This window comes from Pogona vitticeps, chromosome 2 (assembly GCF_051106095.1).
Source record: "Pogona vitticeps strain Pit_001003342236 chromosome 2, PviZW2.1, whole genome shotgun sequence".
Classification (NCBI taxonomy): domain Eukaryota; kingdom Metazoa; phylum Chordata; class Lepidosauria; order Squamata; family Agamidae; genus Pogona; species Pogona vitticeps.
In genome coordinates, this window is record NC_135784.1 from 176,040,605 (window position 1) to 176,064,482 (window position 23,878).

The 23,878-nt window shown below is 41.5% G+C and overlaps 1 protein-coding gene and 1 long non-coding RNA gene across 3 annotated transcripts in view; one reads left to right on the forward strand and one right to left on the reverse strand.

Moving 5' to 3' along the window:
* Positions 1 to 8,892, reverse strand: part of SUV39H1 (SUV39H1 histone lysine methyltransferase) — a 14,406-nt gene extending 5,514 nt beyond the window's left edge. Inside the window, exons 1-5 of one of the 2 annotated variants that reach the window (XM_020797720.3) lie at positions 8,774 to 8,892; positions 5,825 to 5,970; positions 1,976 to 2,641; positions 460 to 606; positions 234 to 363 (exon numbers count right to left, since the gene is read on the reverse strand). In XM_020797720.3, coding sequence (XP_020653379.3) covers positions 234 to 363; positions 460 to 606; positions 1,976 to 2,641; positions 5,825 to 5,970; positions 8,774 to 8,792 — 1,108 coding nt within the window. In that variant the 5' untranslated portion in view covers positions 8,793 to 8,892. Of the gene's footprint in view, positions 1 to 233; positions 364 to 459; positions 607 to 1,975; positions 2,642 to 5,824; positions 5,971 to 7,122; positions 8,465 to 8,773 lie in introns of those variants that run through there. The other variant, XM_020797721.3, reaches the window with a different exon arrangement.
* Positions 8,893 to 8,929: 37 nt separating this feature from the next.
* LOC110081194 (uncharacterized) lies at positions 8,930 to 23,272 on the forward strand. The gene is made up of 3 exons (XR_002300919.3): positions 8,930 to 9,066; positions 11,259 to 11,405; positions 23,150 to 23,272. It is a non-coding gene; the product is annotated as an uncharacterized LOC110081194 (long non-coding RNA).
* Positions 23,273 to 23,878: the final 606 nt, after the last annotated feature.

The window sequence follows — 23,878 nt, forward strand, 5'->3', positions numbered from 1 at the left end:
CCACTGACCATAAGGGTACTTAACTGGCCCCAAACGCTAAACCTGCCACAGTTCCATTAACTGCTAATTAAGACACTCAAAAAGAATACATTGGAGTTAGCATACAGATAAGATAGCAACTATTCTCAATCAAAGATGGGATCTAATCAGAAAAAAATGTTCAAAACAAAATCTTCAGTCTTAATTATATCACACCGCACACTCCTCAATTTCTCCAGCTCTCCTTAACTCACCTTGCATGTTGTAATCAAAGGTAAGTTCCTCACCAACACGAATAGATCGAGTCGCAAAGAAGGCAATGCGGGGCAGACGCTCATCCAGATTTTCAATGAAGACATTGTACACCTGTAGGTTAGGGTTGCACTGGAAGAAGAAATAATAGGGTTCAGACGCAAATAAAACAAATGTTTACCTTAACAGTTAAGGTGAGAATACATTTCTCTCTTGCCATACACTTACACTGTGATTAACAAAATGTGAAATGTTCCCATAATAGGCAGCATCCACCGTGTATACATCTTCTACATAGTCCAGGTCAAACAAGTAAGTGGCACCCTGCCGGTCATATACCTGACCCCGTCGTTCGGCTTCCTCTGATGTGATGATCTGCAAGAGAAGTGGACAATGATGAATACTGTAGACAGGGGGCTGTTCCTTGCTGGTTGTCTGTTGTGGACGGTCCCCCCAGGTATTCCTGTAATTCTGGCTGCTTTTTCTCTTCCTAATGATCTTCTTCTAGCACTATGTTTTCTATACCCTTTTGCACTTATCTTTGCAATTAATTGCTGTCTTTAGCTATCACGTTAGTTAATCACAGTGGCTCATACAGTCTATAAATTCACAGAAAACAGATTCTTCATCTAGTGTTTGATACTATGATAGAAAAGCTATCATATTCTAATTTCTACAAAAATGAAAAACTGTACAAACCTGATAATTGAAAAAGAACTCTTACTTGAGACTGAGATACAACAGTTTCTAGACTGAACAACAACAGTATGACACAAAGTTCAGAAGAATAAGAAAGTAAGTTGACTGGTTGCTTCACCAGATGAATGTCTGGGATACACACTATCAGCCACATGATCTGCAAAATAACTTCATTTCTGGAGCTATCTAATTATTTGCACCACTAAAATTCAGACACCTTTTCCTGATTACTTTGGTCCTGAATTCAAAGGATTTCCTTCTAGCTGTTGGGTCCAAAACAAAAGTAGAGCCTGGATAACATCTGCACTCACAACTGCACTAGCTTGCTAATCTTACATTAAAGTTTTGGGCTCAACTGACTATATATGATTTCTTCATCTTAGATTAGACTTTGCCTCACTTAGGCTACAAATCAATTTCATTATGCCCACATAAACTGATACACATAAAGCTCCTATCCCTTTTAGAATGCTGCTTGTGATTGACAGGAGCATTCAAAGCAGTTATAATCTATCATAGTCAACAAGAAAGAGAGGTTAAGTCAGAGCTGGGTGGGACAGAAAAGCATATAGGAAAATTCACTTATAGTGTCAGGGTTTATGGTGAGCCAACAAGTAGTAACTTTAAATGTTATTAGTTAACGTTAGTTATATAATCCAAGAAATTTATGGATTTTATGTATTCACCATCTTTAATTGATAATATGAGCACTTTGAGGACTTAGGTTGAAAGGCAGGGTACATTTCCACAAATAAATATACAGTACCACCTTATATATGCTGATTCAAAAAACAAATCCCACTCAATTGAATGGGTATAGCAAACATATGACTGCAGCATAAAAGGTTTCAATTTATTTAGCAATTTAGTCTTTTCCACAAGCTTCAAATAAAATGCAACCTAAGTGCTGGAGCATGTCACTTAGAGGGTTGCCATTACTATTTCAACTCCTATAACTCTGGAGTAGGTCACCCAACTTTAACCTTTCCTTCTTTCTGCAGCTCGGATCACAACTAAACTCCTGGATCATATCTGCTTGTCCTACCTCTCCCACATATTCCATGACAAAGCTGTTCTTGCGGATCTTCTCCAGGGTGCGCACACCCCAGCCACGTCCATTAGATGTTCGGAAAATGCAAAGGTCGTAACGAATGCCTTTCTGTACCACGCGGTTGGGGCAGTCCATCCCACAGCTGCAGCGAAAATTGCACTCGTAGATGGGCAAGCCAGCCTTGATTTTCACTTGGCCCAGCTCATTATAGGCAAATTTGTGGCGTGAGGCACCAGGACAGCAACCTCCCACTGCTTCTGACAGACAGTCTGAGCACTCACAGCCCACAGCCACCTGGTTGAGAGTAATGCCTTCCCCAACCTTGTATTCATTAATGTAGACAAAATCCCGGGGAGGCCCATCCAAGTCCACCTCGTTTTCTACCACGATGCGTCCCTTGTGGTTGCGTTTGGCATTAAGTTCATCCTCCCACTGTTGCAAGGCCTTCCGCTGTTTGGCTTTCTGCACCAAGTAGTTAGAGATGCTTTGGTCGAGCAAGCGTATATTTTTTCTGAGCTTGCCTCCTCGCCGGATCAAAGCCTGCTCTAGGTCCCAATGGAACTGTTTCAGTATACTGATACAGCGAAGGTTCTTTCTGGGCTCCCAGGTGTTCTCTGATTCCGGGTAGCCCCGCCACTTCACCAGGTAGTACTCCTCATCCTAAGTAAAAGGTAATCATGCACAGTCATCCTGAAACATGCCAATTCCCTTCCCAAAACAATAAACACACCCAGAAGGTACCATCTCCCCTTCAACTCTTTTCCTCTTGTCCGCTAAAACCCCAAGCCTGTGACAAAACAGAGGAATCTCATGTAGAATTTTGCAAATCTGCAACTTCCCATTCTAACAGGAGCAACTCTATAGTACAATTGCTTCCAAAGGAAAGAGGGTTTAATAAATTAAAATATGACTAAAAGAAATACTGTAAATCTAAAGCAAAAAGAGGAGGAAAAGGTCAACTAATGAAAAATCTCAATTCACAAATTCTGTCAATCCACAGGAGAATTCAACCCAAAATGACAGTGCTTGAAATTTTGGTGGGTTATATTATAAACGCAAAATAGTACTAAAACTTCTCAAGCAATGCGTTATTCTAGATATGTGCTGTAGCTACAAGACTGTTTACACTACTGTACTGTTATGAAATGCTTGTGTATATTGATTTGAAATATGGATAGTTAAAGAATTTTTTAAAACATTCACCAACTCTGTCAACTGAAAACCAGATTTCCTATAGTAGAGAAGGATATCCCAAATATATGGGTTTGCCTTCCTACTTGTTTCTGATAGGAAAAAAACTGAATAACCAATCAGAGCTCTCCATAACTCTCTGAAGAGGACATGGAGAGTGTTTAAGTTCATGCCTCAGCTTCGGTAGGTACACTTCAATCATGTTTCATCTCGCCATCTCAAAATAAAAAATAAAAATAAAAAACTTTTTGTTTTTGCTTTATTTCTGGACCTCTCTGCTGAAAACCACCTATCTCTACCAGACCCAGACTACATCTGAGGCAGAGAATGTTGCCTAGTACAGAGCTCTCCAAGAAATCTACTTGCTTAGGGAAATTCTTATCTCAGATCCTGCCAATCTGAGTCAAGGCAAAACAAGAGAAAGGTTGCAGCTGGGAAAAGTTATTCTCTTGATAAGTCCTGCAAGAGAGCTCCACCAGAATGATGTTGAGTTTTCAAGAGTTTCCATGACCCCCTTCAGGTACAGAGAATATATAATGGACACAGAATCTCAGGCAACTGTTGACCATCTCCAACCAACTACTCCAACATTTCAAAGTCTTGTGTTTCTCACAGTGCTGCCTCTAAAACAGCCAAGGGGCACTTTCTCCAATCCACCTCACAGCAGGCAGACAGGCAGCTATTTTCTCCCTCCACATCAACTCACCAATTATTTTCCCTCCTTTCCTGACTTTTCCTTCCATTCACCCCTGTTCTCTCCACTTCTGTGTTTCCAATGCCTGTGCCTCTACCTATGTCTGATGTGGAATCTTTCATTTACCATGTCAAGGCTGCTGCGACAGACCTCCTGGCAAACAGGATTCTCTTCTCCCTCCCTCCAAAAAGCCTTGAGTGACCAAGTCTGTCATACAAAGCCTGCACCCTTATATGATGCCTTTGAAGAGTTTTAGATGACCTTTCTGGGCTGGGGTAATTGTCAGTCAGCTCGGTGGCAGCCAATTGTTCCCTCTATATCTCAGATTCTTTTCCCCAGCTTGTTAGAGTGTGTGTGTTATGGAGAAAGAAATGAGCAGTTAGAGTGAAGTGTTCTGTCTGGAATTTAACCAGTTAATTAACAATGAAGTAAATTAAGCAGTTAAACTTAATGATGTAAAAGATTAACATTTCCATAAAATATGTTTGTTTTTATATAAGATCTGTGAATAAACAGAATTCTTTCTTATTTATCAAAGTCTCCAAGTGAATGTATTGAAACAATAAGTACTGTACCAACTAAGGTAAACTAACAAATAAGGGGTAGTTTACTAGGGGAGACTGTAGTTCAATGTACTCTGTAGGTCCCTGCCAGAACCATTTTTACCTGCTGAGTAACTGGAAGGAAAGTTTATTATTTTCAATTAAAGTCCCATTAAATCTTCATCACACCAAACTCTGGCGCAAATCAAGCCACAACAAAGCCTACATAACAAAATGCAGCAGGGTATAAGTACATAGTGGTGTCACCTGCTGTCCAGCCTGCCTCTCTTCAGCTGCCTTCTAATGTTTCTTTAGCATATCCCACAGCCTCATCCACTAAGGCTCCTTTTGATACTTTCTGAATGTTGCTCTTTTGTTGCTAGAAGGCCATAGACACTGATCCCGACACAGTATCTATCCATTTTCCACTGCATGGTCTGACTTAAAGGAGGAATAGTGGTCAGGTATAGAACAACAAGAAGTCTGCTTGTATTTGCTTTTTTAACATTTGATGATTTTCTTCCTCTGCTATCTAAGGCAATTGCCAGCCTACAGCTGAAGCAGTCAGCAAAATCATCTCCACAGTCAGCAACTGAAGCTTTGGTTTACAGGACTGCTGTGTTTCCTAAAGCCAAGTCATACTTCAGAGAAGCAACCTTTCCAGCACTATCTAACATACTGGCAAAATTGAATAGGAAGCTCCTTCATGGCAAGAACTGTTCTGATATTGCCCAGAATCTTTATTTGCTTTTGCCTAAGACTATGGAGGATTTGCAAGTGGCTGTAAGAAACCTCATACAGGTTGATCAGCTGTTACAGTCTTACTTTCGCGTGCATGAGCTACAAAGGATGGGGAAGCATTTCAGAAAGAGCCAAATGAGAACTATTCCTATTTGGTTCTCAGTAGGATGCATGAAGCTTCATTTTAGTCACCCGGGCCTCTTCTACAATGGGTAGAAAAAGTTCTCAAATTCACACTAGCAAGATGGCTAAAGGCATGCATTGCAGAATGTTACCAGATATTTGGTTCAAGACTACCTCAAAGCATATCTGTCTTTCCACTAGGAACACAGCCACCTCTTGGTATTCAGTATTAGTGCACCCTCTGAAGTCTAAATCAACTTTTGTCAGATACTACTTTCTGGATTCTGAGTTCCTATCTTATCTTTAAATTCATACGGCAGACAAGAAACTGTCTCTTCAGGGTTGGCTTGTCCCCTTGACAAAGCCCTAGAGACCTCTGATTTGCTATTTAGTTCCTGCCCATCAGAAATTACCCATGAATGTATCATGGTAAATCCAATGTGCCTTTCCATCCTTGGTTTTTCCTTTTAGCAGACAAAAGAAAAACAGATAAATGGAAGATCATATTAAAGGTAATGATATTAACATTATGAGAAGACCTCAGAAACTCACTCGGATTCTCCTGTAGTCACACAGATATTCCACTTCAAAATCAAACAGGTTTTTTCTGGTAATGCCCAAGGGAGGGCAGCACACCTTTTCCAAACGACATAAATCCTGGAGCTGGGGCCAAGTAGACTTGCAGCAAACATGGCAGGCTAAGAAACAATGAAAAGTACATGTGTTTAGAAGAAATACAGCTATTCTGCTTTAAATGTCATAGTAGTTTGTTTGACTGACCCTCCTTAAGCACTGCATCTATAATCACTAAAAAGGAGAAATGACAGAATATTGACTCTGACACATATTTCTGAAGTTTGCTATGAGCTCTCAGAAAAAGCCTGTGTAAGGAATTTCAAAAGACACTACTATACACTCATATTTTCTTTTCTACCGCTTTTTTCATTTCAGTTATCAGCCATGTACTCAAACATAAACCCCACCACATTGTTTTACTTTCACATCTATAGCTTGGTTATGCCCTGTTTCAAGTCCACAGCTTCACCTTGTTTATAATTCATTCTCAATGATTCTTTATAAAGCACCTAAAATTGCTAGGCAATGCACAAAATTAGAAACAGCACAAGTCTTATTCTAAGGCTTACAGTTTGAAGGTAAAGGCATTACACAGTAAACAGAGAATTAAAGGGAACAGAAAACCAACCACAAATGAAAAAGTTTTTCTAAATGCAAAAAGACTTGGCCTCAAGCAACTCAGGGTCAAGCTATTCGAGATCCTGAAGATCTACTGCTGGTCAGTAATCAGAATTTAGCAAGATGAACCAATAGTCTGACTTTCATAAGATAGCTTTGTATGTTCTTGTAATTTCAGTTGATTTTACAGTACTGAATTCTGAATTCAGCATTTTGAGGCTTGGACAGCGAAATCCTAAGTGCATTGGTGGTTAAAAAATAGGAAAGTCTTTAGGAAACTAGTTTATTCAGTTTGCCTTTCACATACAAAATCCTCATTCTTCTGTCTTTTAATGTTGGTAGCACTGGGCTGAAGGTTAGAAGTGCATGTGAAGGAAAAGTCATCTGGGAATTATAATTTGTGATTAGCACACCCTTACATCCGACTCTCAAACTGGCTGTAAATTATAATAAAATATAAATAAATTGTGAGGACAATGACAATTGGAGACCTTGGGAAAGTTCTCTAGTCCAATGAAGCAACTTTTACAAGATCTTCATTTTTAAATAATTAAATCACAGAATGAGCTATTATAAACTTCTATAAACATTACTCTGAAGATATGGTTACGATAAGCACACTGAACTAAAATATATGGACACTTAAACTCACTTACCTCCCCTTATATGCATCCCCTTAGATGCATTGTCAGATTAGTTCAGATCAAAAAGTAAATGCTCAGCATTCATTAGACCAAATCAAGCCTGAAGTCTCAGTAGCAACTGAAATTATTAACTGAAACTATCATACTTTAGGCATTTTGTGAGATGTTTCATGGTCACTGGCCACCTGGTGCTAAAAGTGGGAAATAAATGGTGGGGTGAGGGTGTGAAAAAGGATGGCATTTTTAAGTTAAGAAAATATGTAAGGGCTGACTCATTAGGAGAGACAATAGTATTAGGAAACATTGAAGGTAGTAGGAAAAGAGTAGACAATGTAATATTAATTTACTCCATAAAATAAGCCATAGTTCTCCATCTGCAAGAGTTGATCAGGTCTGTCAATTAATGGACTTTTGGGAAGTCATTGGTTCATAGGACTTCCCTAAGTTAGAAAAGATTTGATAGCACATAACGCACACACATACCAAATACATATTTGATTTAAAAGTTTATCGTTGATTACTCAGATTATCAAATCAAAATAGTGGACTATGTATGATTTTATTAGGAGAGACAACTTAGAGGAACAACTTAGAACTTTTGTTTTCTTAAAGTTAACTGTTTTTTTTCCCACTGAAAACAGTAAATACAAATGTTGCTATAGTTATTTAAAAATCTAGAGCAACTATCTGTAGATGAAGAGGCCACAAGCTCCTTCCTTTTCCATGGCAGACCTTGGTGCCCATGAGTGTTCCTCCAAGATTATGCATTCATAATTTTATCGGAATCAAAGGTGACAGGCCCTAGTACCATACATCTGCACACCTTACATCTTTAGAGGATCTGGGCTTTCTTTTTCAAAAAAAGAAAGAAAATATCTTGGAAACTTTTTCAAATGAAAAGCAGGTAAAAATACAGCTTAAAATTAATAAACTAAGACATATTTGAGACAGCTTCCCCACAGGCTACATCAGGTGACTGACAGGCCAAGAGTCCGGATGGCAATTACTGGCCTCAGAAAAAACTATTCTGCGAGGAAGGACAAGCTGTGAAGTTTGTTCCCAGTAAGCTAGCTGCTCCTGAAAGTACGACAAGGTTTTGCATGGGGCCCACAGAAGCTAACAGATGGCGAAATTACAGAGGGGCCTGACCAAAAAAGGGAAAGCTGGCAGGAAGGGAGCAATAAATGAGACGCCAAAAAGTGAGGTCCCTTTGCAAACGAAAGATGCAACTGTCATGGACGCAACGCAACAGTCCCTGGAGCTGAGGCAACGTTTTATTATCGGGGGCGGCGGAGGAGGTTAGTTTTACCCCTGAGGTGAGCCCTTCCACGTTTCCCTCAAGATCCTCTCCTCATCCACAACCACGTCCCCCCAACCCCCGGTCATTTCTTTCCCGCTCTTCAGCGCAGGGCTGCCGGCGGCCACGCCACGTTACGCCGGCGCGCTCCGTCCTCCACCCCGTAACGGTCGCCGCTGACGGTCTTTTTTCTCCTCGAGCCGCTAAGCATGCGGCTGCGGCTGCGAACTGAGCCCTCGCGGTACCCGCTCGACCGACTCTCCACAACAGCTGCGGCTCGCGCGATCTCTCGCGCGCCACTCTAGATCCCTCACCGCCCCGCTTCGCGCGACGACTCCGGCGCGCGCGCTTAGCATTTTCACTCACCTTTTAAATTTTCCGCCATCTTGAGCTTTTTTTTTTTTTAATTTCCCTCCAGCCAGTGAGGCCGCCAGAAAGTTTTCATCCCACGCAACAGGGCTAAGGATGGCGGACGGGGCCAAAAAGTCCTAGGGTGCTCCCTGTAACGCACCCATTGAGCCTTCCGCCGTGGAGTGACATGGGATCAGCCCAATAGGAAGTTTGGGAGCTTTGGAGGGACCCGCTCAGCCACTTCAAGGCCCTCCTCTCTGTCCTTACTTGCTTTGTCCCGCAGTATCTTCCGGCTCTGGCGAAACTTGGTACGAAGATTAGTTGCTGGGGTTTTAATGGGCTTTTTTTAAAATGCTGTTAACATCACAGAAGTTACTTCTTCTGGAGAATTTTCTTTGTTCTCGCTATAGAGCTAACCTTTTTTTCCCCTTTAAAGGAAAATGTGGAGCCTTAAAAACTAGTGTTTTATATACGTGTGTACATAAACAGACAGATGCATAGTAAATAGTGGGCCAAAGAGCCAAGAAACCAGTCTCAGTCGGGGGACATAAACAGATTTGAATGAATTCTTGTGCAGAAAGGATCTCATAAAACTGAAACTAAAATAATTTTGGTAAATTTTAAATTATAGCACAATGAAATTTCAAAACTTACCACATCCTCTCAGGGCCCTTACTAAATAGGGAAATTAACCCATCATTCTGTTTTACCAAGTTTGGCATTTTCAGAAGTACTGTACAGTATTCATTCCAACAGCTGTAAGTAGCAACGTCCTGGGGATGGGCTGGTTTACTCTGTATGATCTCTGGGAAAAGTGAATCAGCCCATCCCTGCAGTGCAGGAAATAGTGAGTTAAATGCCCATCTGAAAATGAAGGATGACAATACAGTAACTGATCATGCTCCTCTAGTGATAAAATGAGAGATTGCTCCTCAAATCCACAGACACAAATGGAGACTAAGTGCCGACTTTATGGCCTGCCAAGAATTTATAGAGAAAATCTAAAATTATAATCAATGTTATAACGGAAACTCCACCCAAAACATTACAAAAGTATTACTGGAAGAAATTATGAAAGCAGCATTGAGAAGCACTTTCATACAGGAAGGAGCAAGATCTAAAAGACGAAAAGAAGGAACCAAGAAAGAACTCATAACACAAATACAGAAACTCAAACAACAGCACAACTCAGGAGGCAAAAAGTTGGACACACAGTAAGCTAAGAAAACACTAGAGCTAAATGCTCACTTAATCGGCTTGCTGAACCAGTACGTCCTTACAAGGGCTTTAAAAAAATATCCTCTTCCCTCTCTCCCTCCATGAGCAGGAAGAAGCTTTCAACTTCCCAATACCGTGAAGCAGTTTAAGCTAAGTGACAGTTTAAGCCACCCACTTTGGTTCGATCCAAGCAATCACACATGAACCAAACCATGGGACAGATCTCCTTCTGATCATACCCTCAGAGGGATACTTGCTGGTAAACCCACCCATGCATCAATTTCAGCAAAAGTTAAAGAAATGAGAAATCATACAGAGATGGTGCTTAAGTCCTAATAAGTTACTGGTATTTTTGTGCAGTAATAATACCCTGTTTCCCTGAAAATAGTACCTAACCTGAAAACAAGACCTAGTATGATTCTTCAGGATGCTCATAATATAAGCCATACCTCAAAAATAAGCCCTAGTTAAGTGAAACCCTGCCCTCCACCATTGTGCAGCAACCAAAAGAAGATAACATGGCTGTATTTGAATCTATATAAATGTAGATTGTTGTACACACAAAAAAACTTCCCCTGAAAATAAGCCCTAATGTATTTTTGGAGCAAAAATTAATATAAGACCCTGTCTTATTTTTGGGAAAACACAGTATATCACCAGTGGGATGGAAGAAGTGAAGTCAAAGGAGTATACTTACATATGAGGCTAGAATTCCCAAAAGTTAATGAGTTATGTGGAAAGGTGGTAACCGTAATGGAAAAAGTAACAGGAATAAAAACCATCTTTAGAGGTGAACTATCATTACAGTCAGTCTTACAGGGTCCTCATGAAAAATTAATTCATAGACAACTAATCTCATTTTTGTTGGTAGTAGCACTCCTTATAGTAGCAAAATATTGGAAAGACCTTAAAATCGAAATCAAAATGTGATTGGGCCTGTTATGGGTAATAGCATTGTCTGAAAAGCTTGCACACAGATTAAGGATTATAAGAGTAACCGGGGGGGGGGAGATAAGTTTGTTACAACATACCAAACATTTAATATTTTAGAGAAATTACTTTTATAGAAATTGTTTCAAGATATGCTTTTTGCATTCTAGGACTGCTGAACTCCTCACTTAGCTAGACTGAAGACTCAAATAAAAGAATATGACTAATTGTTCATTGTTTAAAGTTCATAATGTATTTAATTGTTTGTCAACATGTATTACTTGTTTTAATAACTGCTTTCAAGGTAAAACATGATAAATATTGTAAAGCAGTATACTTGCTTTTGCACTAGGAGCATATGTAAAAAGGAACCACTGAAAAATGTGCTTGAATTTGAATGGGAAACCCAAATGTTAAAGAAAAAGAAAAGGACATGCCAGAACAACCAAGCAACCTGGCTGGGCACATCCAAAAATAAAAGAAGAGGTAAAATATTAAGGTATGTGGAACAGGTAAACACTTCACCTCTCATTGGTAGACGGTTAAAACTACTACTAGCATTGCAAATGAGATCAGTACCATCCCAACTTCTTAGATTGAGTCTGTGATACCTGGGTATATTTAAATATATTGTAATGCTAAATGTATTGTGTCGCGTCCACCCAGTGTCCTTTGTTTATTTTCCCTAAACACAAGTCCTCTATGCTACCGTAACTTTTCTAAACTTGATCGAGTTCCCATGGACCACTCTTTGGCCTTCCTCTCTTTCCTTCTGAATTATGTAATTTATTTCATTCATCTTGTATTTTATTCTAACAGGATTTGCCCAGGTTATTTGCATCTTCATCCTTTTTATAGACCTCAGTCTCAGGACTTTCTCTCCTGGACTAAACGATTGGTCTTTGGCCTTTTTACCGAACCCCAGCTTTGGCTTCCCTTGTTGGCTCTGCAAGTTTTCTGTGGTTAACTTTAGAGATTGTTGCCAGGATTTCCTTAAATTATCCATGTACTGGATCACTGTCTCTGGGTATTCTCCCTGTTGTTTCTCCCAATTTTGTCTGTGTAAATCCCAGGGTCCCTGCACTTTCCATCCCAGCAGCATCTCAAAAGGACTGAACTCGGTGCTTTCCTGGGGTACAGACAGGCCTGCATATACCAAGGGTTGTATTTGGTGATCCCAGGCATTGGCATAAGCTCTGATCCTTCACAATCGGGTCCCATGAAATTTCTCTCCTAATCCATTTGTCTGAGTATAGTATGGGGATGATATAGTATGAGCTATGTCACACAGTTGCCACAGCCTTTTCATTAATCTGGAAGTGAGTGACATTCCCCTTATGGTTACTTTAGGTAATGGTCCCACATTGTACATGCCTATGCGTAGAATTGACGTTGATATAATTGGTACAGGGCACAATTTTGCTTTATTGTTGTCATTGCCAGCACCCTGCCTCTGCCATATGTCACAGCGTTCCCAATATGACTTTATCTGCTTCCCCATTCCAGGCCAGTCAAAATTTTGAGCTATTCTCTGCTTAGTTCGTGTGATCCCTAAATGAGCAGTACACGTGTCTGTATGTCCCTTTTCTATAATTCATTTTCTGTACTTAGTAGGGATTATTAGTTGTTTGTGACTGTTTTCCCCTCCTCTCTGAGGATTTACTAAGACCTCTCTATATAATAGGCCTTTCTCCATAAAGTATCTCTCAGGGTTCTCAGGGATTATTGGTCCTTCTTTAACCATATTAAAATATGGTTCTAGGGTTGAAACATTAGGATGAACAACCTTCAGAACACGGCCAAAGAGCCCAAAAAACCCACAGCAACCACTCTTTATACTTTATATGTACTTTAGCCACAGGTAGATTAATTAATTCTGTCCCAATTCCTTTTACTGTAATTTTCTCATTTGGAATTATATCCCCCTGTGGAATAATATCAGTATGACATGTTATTTGAGAGCAAGAGTTTCTCAATGCTAGATATTCGATGTTATTAATATAAATATTTTCCCCAGAACAACGTATGAACTCCATGTTGCTTTTAATATAGTAGCAGTGAACAATCTCTGCTATAGGTGGCAGTTGCTCCTGACACTCTGTTTTTCTAGTTAAAGTGCCATTTTGAACTGCCTCAAAGTTCTCTTTCTGCTGTTGGACATAGTAAACCTTCTTTGGTACAGTTCCCCTTTCTTTCTGTAGACTAAAGCCTTTATTTTTGGATGTCTGACATTGAGCAATAGTGATCGCAAAAAACTCATTGTAAAGCGATTTCAATGTTATGCGGGGTAAGCGTCAAGCAGGGCACCACTGTATCTGACCATATTGGCTCCTAAATGGGAATATGATTCCTCAGGTCTCTTTGTCAATGCCCTGAACTTTCTTCTGAGGTGTTCAGCATTAATTCCAAATCTCACAAAAACCAGCTTTCTATAAGCCTCATATTCTCTTGCTTGGTCTTGGGGCATTTGGGAATATATTTCAGCAAGTTCTCCACTTATTTGGGTTCTTAATTCCAAACCTCGCAAAAACCAGCTTTCTAAAAGCCTCATATTCTCTTGCTTGGTCTTGGGGCATTTGGGAATATATTTCAGCAAGTTCTCCACTTATTTGGGTTCTTAAAATGATCATTTTCTCTGATTCTCCAACCCCATGGTCCCTGCAGGCTCTCTCAAACAGAATTAAGAATGCTTCAGGGTTATCATCCTTTCTGAATTGAGGGAATTTTTTAAGGTCTACTTTTGAAATCTCTTCAGCCACTGAAGAAGAAGAAGAAGAAGAAGAAGAAGAAGAAGAAGAAGAAGAAGAACAACAACAACAACAACAACAACAACAACAACAACAACAACAATAGCAACAACAACAATAGCAACAACAACAATAACAATAACAATAACAATTGTTGTTGTTGTTGTTGTTATTTAGGGCTGTTAATTCTAATTGTTTCATTTTGGTCTTCCATCTCTTTTCCCCTCATGGCCATTTCTTTTTCTCTCATTTCTATTTCCAGTTGTCTGGCTTCAGCTCTTTCTTTTTTCTTTTTCCCTTTCTCTTTCCCTCTCAAACTCTGTCTGGCTTCAGCCTCAGCTTTGAGCTATCTGGCTTCAGTTTCAGCTTTGAGCTGTAATTCTTTTAATTGTAACTCCTTCTCCAATTTCCATTTCACAAAATCTTGGGATTTCTCTCTCTGAGGCACCCTCCTGTTCCACTGCTATAGGAACTTCATTTCCCTCAACTTCCTGAAGTAACCCTTGTTGTGTCTCCTCAGGATCAACTTCTTCCATCACAATCTTTTCCTCTCTTAGAAGGCATTTATGTATTTCTTTAGACAAGTTGGTTAGTTTGTTTCAGAGGCAGACAGACAAGCCTCGGTTTAAAATACTTTTTTCCCTTTTGAGTTAGAGAGTTAGATACTTTGTAGCACTCTGTTGGCAGCATCCATGAATGGCTACTATATTTCTTTTTCTGGCACCCAGCCAGTCCCTTGGTCTGAGACAATGTTTCTATTTGCCTCCAGACACCAAAAGGGTTCAGAAATATTTCCTTGATTTAAGACTCTACCGTATGGTTTGCAATCAACCCAGCTAGTGTTACATACAGCACTGATGTTACCTGTCTGTCATGGGTTTGGAGGGAAAGTTCCATCCTATGGGGAGTGGAAGGCGGGACATCAGGAGGAGGGGCTGTACTGTATATATATGTGGAGAAGCTTAGTAGAAGGAGAAGTAGGAGAAGAGCTGAGAGAAGAAGCTTGAGTGGGAGTCTGTGTGTCAGACAGGGTACTACTGTGTGTCAGTCAGTACCAACCTGATAGGTTCAGGTGTCTGTAGGGTTAGCCAGAACTGATAGGTTCAGGGTCTGTGCTTTAGTTAAATGCGTTCTGTGTGAACCAAACTAGTGTATGTATGATTGAGACTAAGCCACGTTACTGTATCTTATTCATTTGATCATTTTATTTTCCCTGTGTGTTATGTAAATAAACCTTGTTCTTTTATTTGTTAAAAATCCATCCCTGGTCTGTGTGACTTCTTATAGGGAATGGTTGGTGGCAGCTTAGTGAAACTGTGGCACATCCCAGTAGGTCTGGGGTTGTCACATTGATTGGTGTCCAGCGTGTGGGATACGACTGGTCCAGTTGTCCAGTGGTCCAGCAAAGCCTTGGCAAGTGTGCCCAGAGCAAGGGGGGTCTAGTCAGGGACAATCTGAGGGCGCGTAGGTAATCTTCTAGGCGTACCTCACGGGGAGGTGCGCTAGTGGAAGAACGTGCCAACTGGGGAGACTAGATTAGGGAGCTCTGAGGCAACCGGTTTTGGCGGGAAAAAAGCTGAGGCAAAACTGTGTGAAGTAGCAGTGATCTAGCCTGCCTGCTGAGAGGGCTAGCAGAGGGGGGTAGACTCTGGCTGGCTACAGTTGCAAGTTAGTGCTGAAGAACAGCAGCAATCTATCGAAGGCTGGTTCTGAGGCAAAAGAAAGAAAAGAAAAAAAAAGTGGTCGCTTTATTTTGAGGCTTGACTTTTGAGAGCAGCCTGTTCTGGGGGGGGGATTATGCCCTTGACTCGAAGCCAAATGGCAGAAATGGGTGAAGTGAAAGACCCACAGGTAGACCAAGGTTCTGAGGATGAATTTGGCTCAGTGCAGGATGAGAGCGCGGGAGAACAGAACCCAGAACTCAGAAAATTGCTCATAGCCCAACAGCATGACCTGAGGGTGAGGGAGATGGAGCAAAGGGAAAGAGAGAAACAAAGACAATTTGAAATGGAATTGCAGAGAGAGAGAATGGAAAGAGAAGAAAGATTGGAGAGAGAGAAAATGGCGTTTGAGTTAAGAAAATTGGAACTGATGAATCAGAACAATAATAACAATAGGGATTCTGAGGGAGGCCAATTGTCTAAAACTGACCTGAAGAAATTCCCTGTATACCACAAGGGAGATTGCCCTGAGGTGTTCTTTTCCCTCGTGGAAAGAGCGTTTGTGGACTTCTCAGTAAGGGAAACTGAGAAGATGACCATCATGAGATCTTTAATCAGTGGCAGCCTGGCAGAAGTCTATGCAGAGATGCCAGAGGAACTGATGAAAGATTTTGCAGAGTTTAAAAAACTGGTGTTTGCCAGACATGGGATAAATGCGGAACAGCTGAGGCAGAGATTCAGGTCACTCACCAAGAAACCAGAGCAGACTTTTACCCAAGTGGGGGCCCAACTGGTGAGGCTGCTAGAGAAATGGCTGTCGCAGGAGGGGACAGAGACCTACCAGCAGCTCAAAGACCTGATAGCGCTGGAACAGTTTTATTCAGTCCTGCATGGGGAACTGAAGTTCCAGGTGAGGGAAAGGAAACCGAAATCTGTGGCGGAGGCGGCCGAGATCGCAGATTTTATTTATCAAATAAGAAAACCCTTAGGTGCTGAGTGGAAATCTGTAGATAAACCTAAGGAGACCTACAGCAAGTACTCTCAGGGACCAGGGAAAAACCAGCAAGTGGGAGGGGCCCATGGTGAAGGGAAGCCCTCAGACATGAAACCACCAAGACCTCAGATTTTGGAGGGAAAACCAAAACAAGATGAGAAAGACTCAAAATATAGCAGAAAATGTTATTTCTGTCAGGGAAAGGGCCATCTAATCTCAGAGTGTGAGAAATTAAAGCAGTTAAAAGGAAATGTGCCTCATGATTCGAGTGGAACCAAGCCAAAAGCTGTGTTCTGTGTCCAGAAAGAGCAAAGCTCCTTGTCACTGAGGGAGCCTGTTGCCATGGCTACTCAATCTGGAACAGTTACATCTGCTGATCAGGCTGAGGAAAATGGTCCTCTTGTGGAGGTCAAGCGCTGCTTACTTGTGAGAACAGATTCACAGTTGTTTGAAACCGCAGGGGTGGATGTAGGAATACTTGACCATCAGTATCGGGGGCTAAGGGATACTTGTTCCCAGGTGACCCTGTGCCATCCAGATATTATTCCTAGGGAGTATATAATCCCAAATGAGAGCATAAAGGTGGCAGGGATTGAGGGGCAGGTGATCTCACTGCCAGTAGTGGAGATACCTGTGAACTTTCAAGGCTGGAGGGGAGTTTGGCGGCTAGCGATTTCATCGACTCTGCCAGCAGCCGTGCTCGTGGGAAATGACCTGGCTGAACATGTGAAACGGGTGCTAGTGATTACAAGCTCACAAGCCACCACGGGGACAGTTCAGGGGGGTACTGATGAGCCCGAGACGGAAGCAGAGGGGAGTGCCGAAGCTGTGGTGGAAACCTTAACCACAGACAGCAGATTTGGCCAAGAGCAAAAGGCAGACGCCACTCTCCAAAAGTGTTTTGAACAGGTGACAGACGCCCAGCTAACACCTGAAACCCCAGTGAGATTTCTAGAGAAAAAGGGGATTTTATATAGAGAGACCCTGAGGAATATCTCAAAAGGGGGAGATGGGATCAGAAGTCAGCTAGTGGTACCTGAAAAGTATCGCCCCATGATCTTACAAAGGGGGCACTCTGACATGTTTGCTGCGCACTTAGGGGTGAACAAGACACAGCAGAGAATCACACAGAATTTTTACTGGCCTGACATAGGGAAGCAGATCAGGGAGTTCTGTAAAAAATGTGATGTGTGTCAGCGGCAGGGGAATAATCGTGACAGGACCAAAGCAAAGTTGTGCCCTTTGCCTGTGATTGACACTCCGTTCAAATGCATAGGGGTTGATATTGTGGGACCTTTGCCCAAGGCCACAAAGAGGGGGAACAGGTTTATTCTCACCATTGTGGACCATGCCACGAGGTACCCTGAAGCCATACCCTTGACTAACATTGAAACTAACACAGTGGCAGATGCCTTGGTGGGGTATATGTCCAGGATGGGATTTGCCTCAGAAATAATCACAGATTTGGGCGCGTCGTTTACATCGAAGCTCATGAAACGGTTATGGCAAATCTGTGGAATTAAACACAAGGAAACCACTGCCTATCATCCTGAAAGTAATGGGTTAACGGAGAAGTTCAATGGGACTCTGATGCGCATGATCAGGGCTTACTTGGCAGAGAATCCAAACAATTGGGACCAGAAGCTGCAATCCCTTTTGTTTGCTTATCGATCAGTGCCACAAGCCAGTACCGGGTTCAGTCCGTTTGAACTTTTGTGTGGGAGAAGGGTGAAAGGGCCACTCGATTTGATCAAACAAAATTGGGAGCAGATCACCCAGGATGACCCACAAGATGTTGTGACATATATAGACTCTTTAAGGAATGACCTAAAGAGAAACCTAGAGCTAGCAGCAGAGACCCTGCAAGCTCAAAAGGTCAGAAAGAAAGCTTGGGATGACCAGAGAGCCAGGGAGAGGCACTGTAACCCAGGGGAGGAAGTGCTTTGGCCTAGGCTCTGCAAAGAGAACAAACTGCAGCTGGGTAGCCCAGAAATAATATACTTGGGTCACATAGTAGGGGCAGGAGTGATAAAACCCCTAGAGGCCAAGATAGAAGCAGTTCGTGATTGGCCCAGACCCAACACCAAGAAAAAGGTCAAATCATTTCTTGGGTTGGTGGGCTACTACAGAAAGTTCATCCCGAGGTTTAGCGAGATAGCGACTCCGCTGACCGATCTGACGCAGAAGAAAACTGATGACCGCATCCCGTGGACCAGCGACTGTGAGGAGGCGTTCCAGAGGTTGAAGGAGGCCCTCATCAACTATCCAGTGCTGCGTGCTCCAGACTTCGACCGGGAGTTCATCATTTACACCGATGCGTCTAACAGCGGGGTAGGAGCAGTTCTTTGCCAGGAGGATGAAAATGGTGACCAGCATCCAGTGTCCTACCTGAGTAGGAAACTCCAGAAAGGTGAGAGACATTTGGCAACCGTGGAAAAGGAGTGCCTGGCCATAGTCTACGCGATCCAGAAGGCCAAGCCTTACATCTGGGGAAGACATTTTATTCTGTGCACTGACCATTCACCATTGCAATGGTTAAAGACAATGAAAACCCACAATAGTAAACTTATGAGGTGGGCTTTAAACCTGCAAGACTATGACTTTGAAGTGAAGGTGGTCAGAGGGTCAGTGAACTGTGTTGCTGACGCCTTGTCAAGAAGACCCGAAGAATGAAGACGGCGAAAGAAACATGGACTATGTATATATTTTGATGACTAAAAGTTAAATGTACCTGTTTATTAAACATGATTGGTTTGTATGAATAAAGGTAACTTGATGTATTGTAAATGGTAAATGTTTAACTTAGAGTATAAGTATAAGTAAGTATGATATTGTATGTATAACTGTTTTTGTGTGTTTTAACCAGGTTGTTTTTTGGTGAAAAGCACCTTAGCTTTCCCCCTACAAAACAACTTATAAAGAGGGGAGGTGTTACATACAGCACTGATGTTACCTGTCTGTCATGGGTTTGGAGGGAAAGTTCCATCCTATGGGGAGTGGAAGGCGGGACATCAGGAGGAGGGGCTGTACTGTATATATATGTGGAGAAGCTTAGTAGAAGGAGAAGTAGGAGAAGAGCTGAGAGAAGAAGCTTGAGTGGGAGTCTGTGTGTCAGACAGGGTACTACTGTGTGTCAGTCAGTACCAACCTGATAGGTTCAGGTGTCTGTAGGGTTAGCCAGAACTAATAGGTTCAGGGTCTGTGCTTTAGTTAAATGCGTTCTGTGTGAACCAAACTAGTGTATGTATGATTGAGACTAAGCCACGTTACTGTATCTTATTCATTTGATCATTTTATTTTCCCTGTGTGTTATGTAAATAAACCTTGTTCTTTTATTTGTTAAAAATCCATCCCTGGTCTGTGTGACTTCTTATAGGGAATGGTTGGTGGCAGCTTAGTGAAACTGTGGCACATCCCAGTAGGTCTGGGGTTGTCACAGCTAATTTATGACCCTGGCCTCCACTTGTCACTTCAGTGCTCCCCTCTCAGAGCTTGGGATCTCGAGCTAGCCTACTGGTCTTTCACATAAAGTGTGATGTAACCTTAAACTATTGAATTTTCCTCTGAGCCTTTTCCTATCCTTAGTCTTTCCCAGGTCTGCAATCAGGAGTCCCTTTTAAGCTTTTCACCAAGATACTTTCAAGGGTCCCACTCCTTCATTACAGTACCAGACTACTAGGTCTCTTAAGCTCAGGAAATTCACTTTTTACTTTGGCTTACTGGACTGTTAATCACATCCCATCACTGCCACCACTTTGTCACATCCATCCAGTGTTCTTTGTTTATTAATGGAATTTGCCAATATCCCTTCACCAGGTCTAAGAAGCTCAAGACCCTGGCTCCTCCTACTTTTTCTAGCAAATCGTCAATTTTCAGCATAGGATAGGCATCAAATTTGGATACCTCATTTAGTCCTCTAAAATCTATACATAGCCTGATGCTTCCATCCGATTTAGGTACCATCACTGGGTAACTTCTCCAAGGGCTATATGAGGGCTCAATTACTCCCAAAGCCAGCATCTCATCCACTTCTTTGTTTATCTTTTTCCTTAGATGAAATGGCCAATTTCTGCTTCCTACTCTAACCACTTTGCCTGGGAGCGTGTTAATACAATGTATGCTCATATTAGTTGTAACTGGTTTATTACAGAAAACATCTTTAAACTCTTGCTCTAATTCCCTTATTTTAGTTTTTTCAAAGACAGTCAGTTCATCACTCAGTTGCAACTCTTGCGTAGGAAGATTACAATTTTTAACATCCGGCTCTAAACCTACATCTTCCGCCTCTCCTAAAAAGACTTCTCTTTCTTTCCATTTCTTCAATAAATTAGCATGGTACACCCCTAATTCCTTCTTCTTATTGTGAGTACATATTTCATAATTAACTTCATTGAGTCTCCTAGTTATTGTGTAAGGGCCCTGCCATCTAGCGAACAATTTAGATTGTTCAGATGGCAATAATAATAAAACTTTATCACCAACTTCAAATGGTCTCTTTTCTACCATTTTATCATATCTTTTCTTCCCGTGTTGAGTTTTCTTTAATTGCTCCCTAGCTTCCTTGGAGATGTGTCCTAAGTGTTCTCTCATTTCTATAATTTGCTTAATTTGCATTTGCGATGTATCTTTCCCAGATTCCCATTTCTCTTTTACTAAATCCAAAATTCCCCTGGGGTTTCTACCATATAACATCTCAAAAGGAGAAAACCCGGTGGATTCTTGAGGTACCTCCCTTATAACAAACATTAATGGAGCAATTAATAAATGCCATTGTTTGGGTTTATCTATAACTAATTTTCTAAGCATATTTTTTAGTGTTTTATTAAATCTCTCCACTAATCCGTTTGTCTGGGGATGATAGACCGTAGTATGGATGGGTTTCACACCTAGCAATTTTCACATTTCTTTCAAGGTTAGGCTCATAAAATTAGACCCTTGGTTGGTAATTACTTCTTTGGGAAATCCCAGTCTGGAAAAAACATGCATCAATTCTTTCGCTAAAATCTTAGCAGTCGTAGACCTTAAAGGTATTGCTTCTGGGTACCTAGTAGCATAATCTACAATAACTAATATATAATTGTGTCCTCCAGCAGATTTTGTCAAAGGTCCCACTATGTCTAACCCAATTCTTTTGAAGGGAGCATCCACTAAAGGCATTGGTATCAATTCTGCTCCAGGATTAGGCTTAGACTGCGTCAATTGGCATTGCTTGCATGTTTTACAGTAATTTTCAATATCTTTCTAAACATTCGGCCACCAAAACCTCTGTAAGACCCTTGCACTCATCTTGTGTACAGCCAAATGTCCTGCCATAGGTATATCATGAGCTAAATATAAAACCTTTTCTCTCCATTTTTGTGGGACCACCAGTTGTTTTGTCCCCTCCACAGATATACAATAATCCATCATGTAACTCAAACCCTACTTCTCCATTTTTAAAAGTCCCATCTGCTTTAGCATTTTCAAAAATCCTCGATAGAGTCTCATCATCTTGCTGCCAAAGTCGTGTCGTTTCCCTAGAAACTCCCACAATAAAGTCATCCACATTTGTTTTTTCACATTCATTTTGTAATACTTCTTGTGCATTTATCAATTCGTTAATACCTTCCCAATCCCTCCCAATTAACATCTCATTGGTCAAGCTGGGAACTATTCCCACTTCCATTCTCCATTTCTCATTCCCAATTTCAATTGTGACACAAGCAGTTTTATAAGTTTTCACATCACCATGAATACATCTTATCATTAATTCCCTTTTTTACATCCCTTCAACCTCTTTAACCAGAGTTTTTCCACTCCCAGAGTCAATTAAGGCAGTTTTCGGTTTCCCATTAACCCGTGTAATAACTTCCCATTTTTCGCTAAGTCCCTTCTTTCTTTTCACCCGGTTCCATTGATTAACCCATGAGCAGTCGATGCCGGGGCAGGTTTTTTTTCTGGTGTCCCTCGGACCCACAACCAAAACAAGTTCCTTTGAATTCACTCGGTTCCTTCCAACTAGGAAACGCCTCCATTATTCTATGTTTAGTCCCGGGAAACCTATGAGACTCAGCTTTTTCAGGTTTGCCTTCCTTTGTAGTCACATTTGCACGTGCAGCAGCTCCTGCGTTCCCCTCTGATGCCATCTTCTCCTTTCCACGTATCTTGTTGAGACTTGCCCAACTATTCTTGTGATATCCTTCTTCTGCTGTGCAGTAGTCCTCAACCAATCGTAGAGCAGTTTCCAGATCACGTGCGTGATTCCTCTGAACCCAAGATCTAGTACCAGAGTTAAGAGCAGTAATTAGCTGTTCTAAGACTATTTCTTCTAATATTTGTTCCTTAGTCTTTTCTTCAGGTTTGATCCATCTCACCAAGTTAGCTTTCATCTTTTGAACCAATGTGCGAGGATGGATTCCTGTTTTTAGTTTCAAGCTCCTAAATTTTTTCCTATAAGCCTCTTCATTCAAGTTTAGAGTTTGTAAAATAGTAGACTTCACCATGTCGTATTGTAATGATGCAGCAGGGGCCAGAGTGTCGACAATCTCCTGCAAATTTCCTGACAGGCAGGGTGTCAGTATTAAAGTCCACTGCTCTCTGGGCCAACCGGCTGCCACATCTACTCTCTCAAATGTGTTTAAGTAAGCTTCTGGGTTGTCTTCCGCTGTCATCTTTTGTAATCTAATTGGAGTGGGTCCAGCTATCCAAGGGTTTTTTAAAACATCTTCCTCTTTGGAATTCTTTCTTTCAGTACCCTTAGCCATTTGAGCTAAAATCATGCTTTGTTGTTCTGCCAATAAATTTATTATTTTTTCTTGTCTTGCAATGGTTTACTTTAAACTGTGTTCGTTTTCTTTTACAGATTTCGGAACAGCCCCGGGTTGGGTGCCATTGTGAGTAAGTTCTGGGTTCATATCTGGCTGTTCCTCTCCTTGGGTCAAAAACAATGAAGCAGAATTTTGAATAAAAGAATTTTTATTATTAACACCAACTGAGTCTTTTCTTCATTTGAACAACAAATAAATAACTGTGGAGGGGATTCCTCCCATAACGATAACAAAGAATTCTCATCAACCTCTTTTAACAACAGGTTTTTCTCTCTTATTCTGTTTTGGTTGCTTCCTTCAAACGCTGATTATGCCGCACACACAGTGTCCCGCAACACAAGTGACGAGCCCATTCTACCCCTACAGGTTGCTCTGTCACCATCTTCGGGTCCACCGTGTGTGCTGGTCCCTCCAGACCGGAAATCCTGGGATAGACTATGACGGTCCATTCAATAGGACTCAATCCCAGAATAATCGGGTGGTAACTTGCTTTAGAGGAGGTCCCCTCTCCTGGATCCTCTACTCTTTCAGCAACCCTCTTTCGTGGTACTGAGAGGACATGTCCTGTTTTCCCTATATCTTTTGTCTCCTGTTCCAGGTACACAATCACTTTCTCAGTCTCGGTAGAAGTCTCTCCTATCTCGGTTGTCAAGAAAACGTCTACTCGCTCCCTGTCCTGACTTCTCCTACCTTTCTCCTTCGCCTCGGTCTCTGTCTTAATGGCTTTTCCCTCATAACTTCTCTCTCTCCTCGAGACCTTTCTA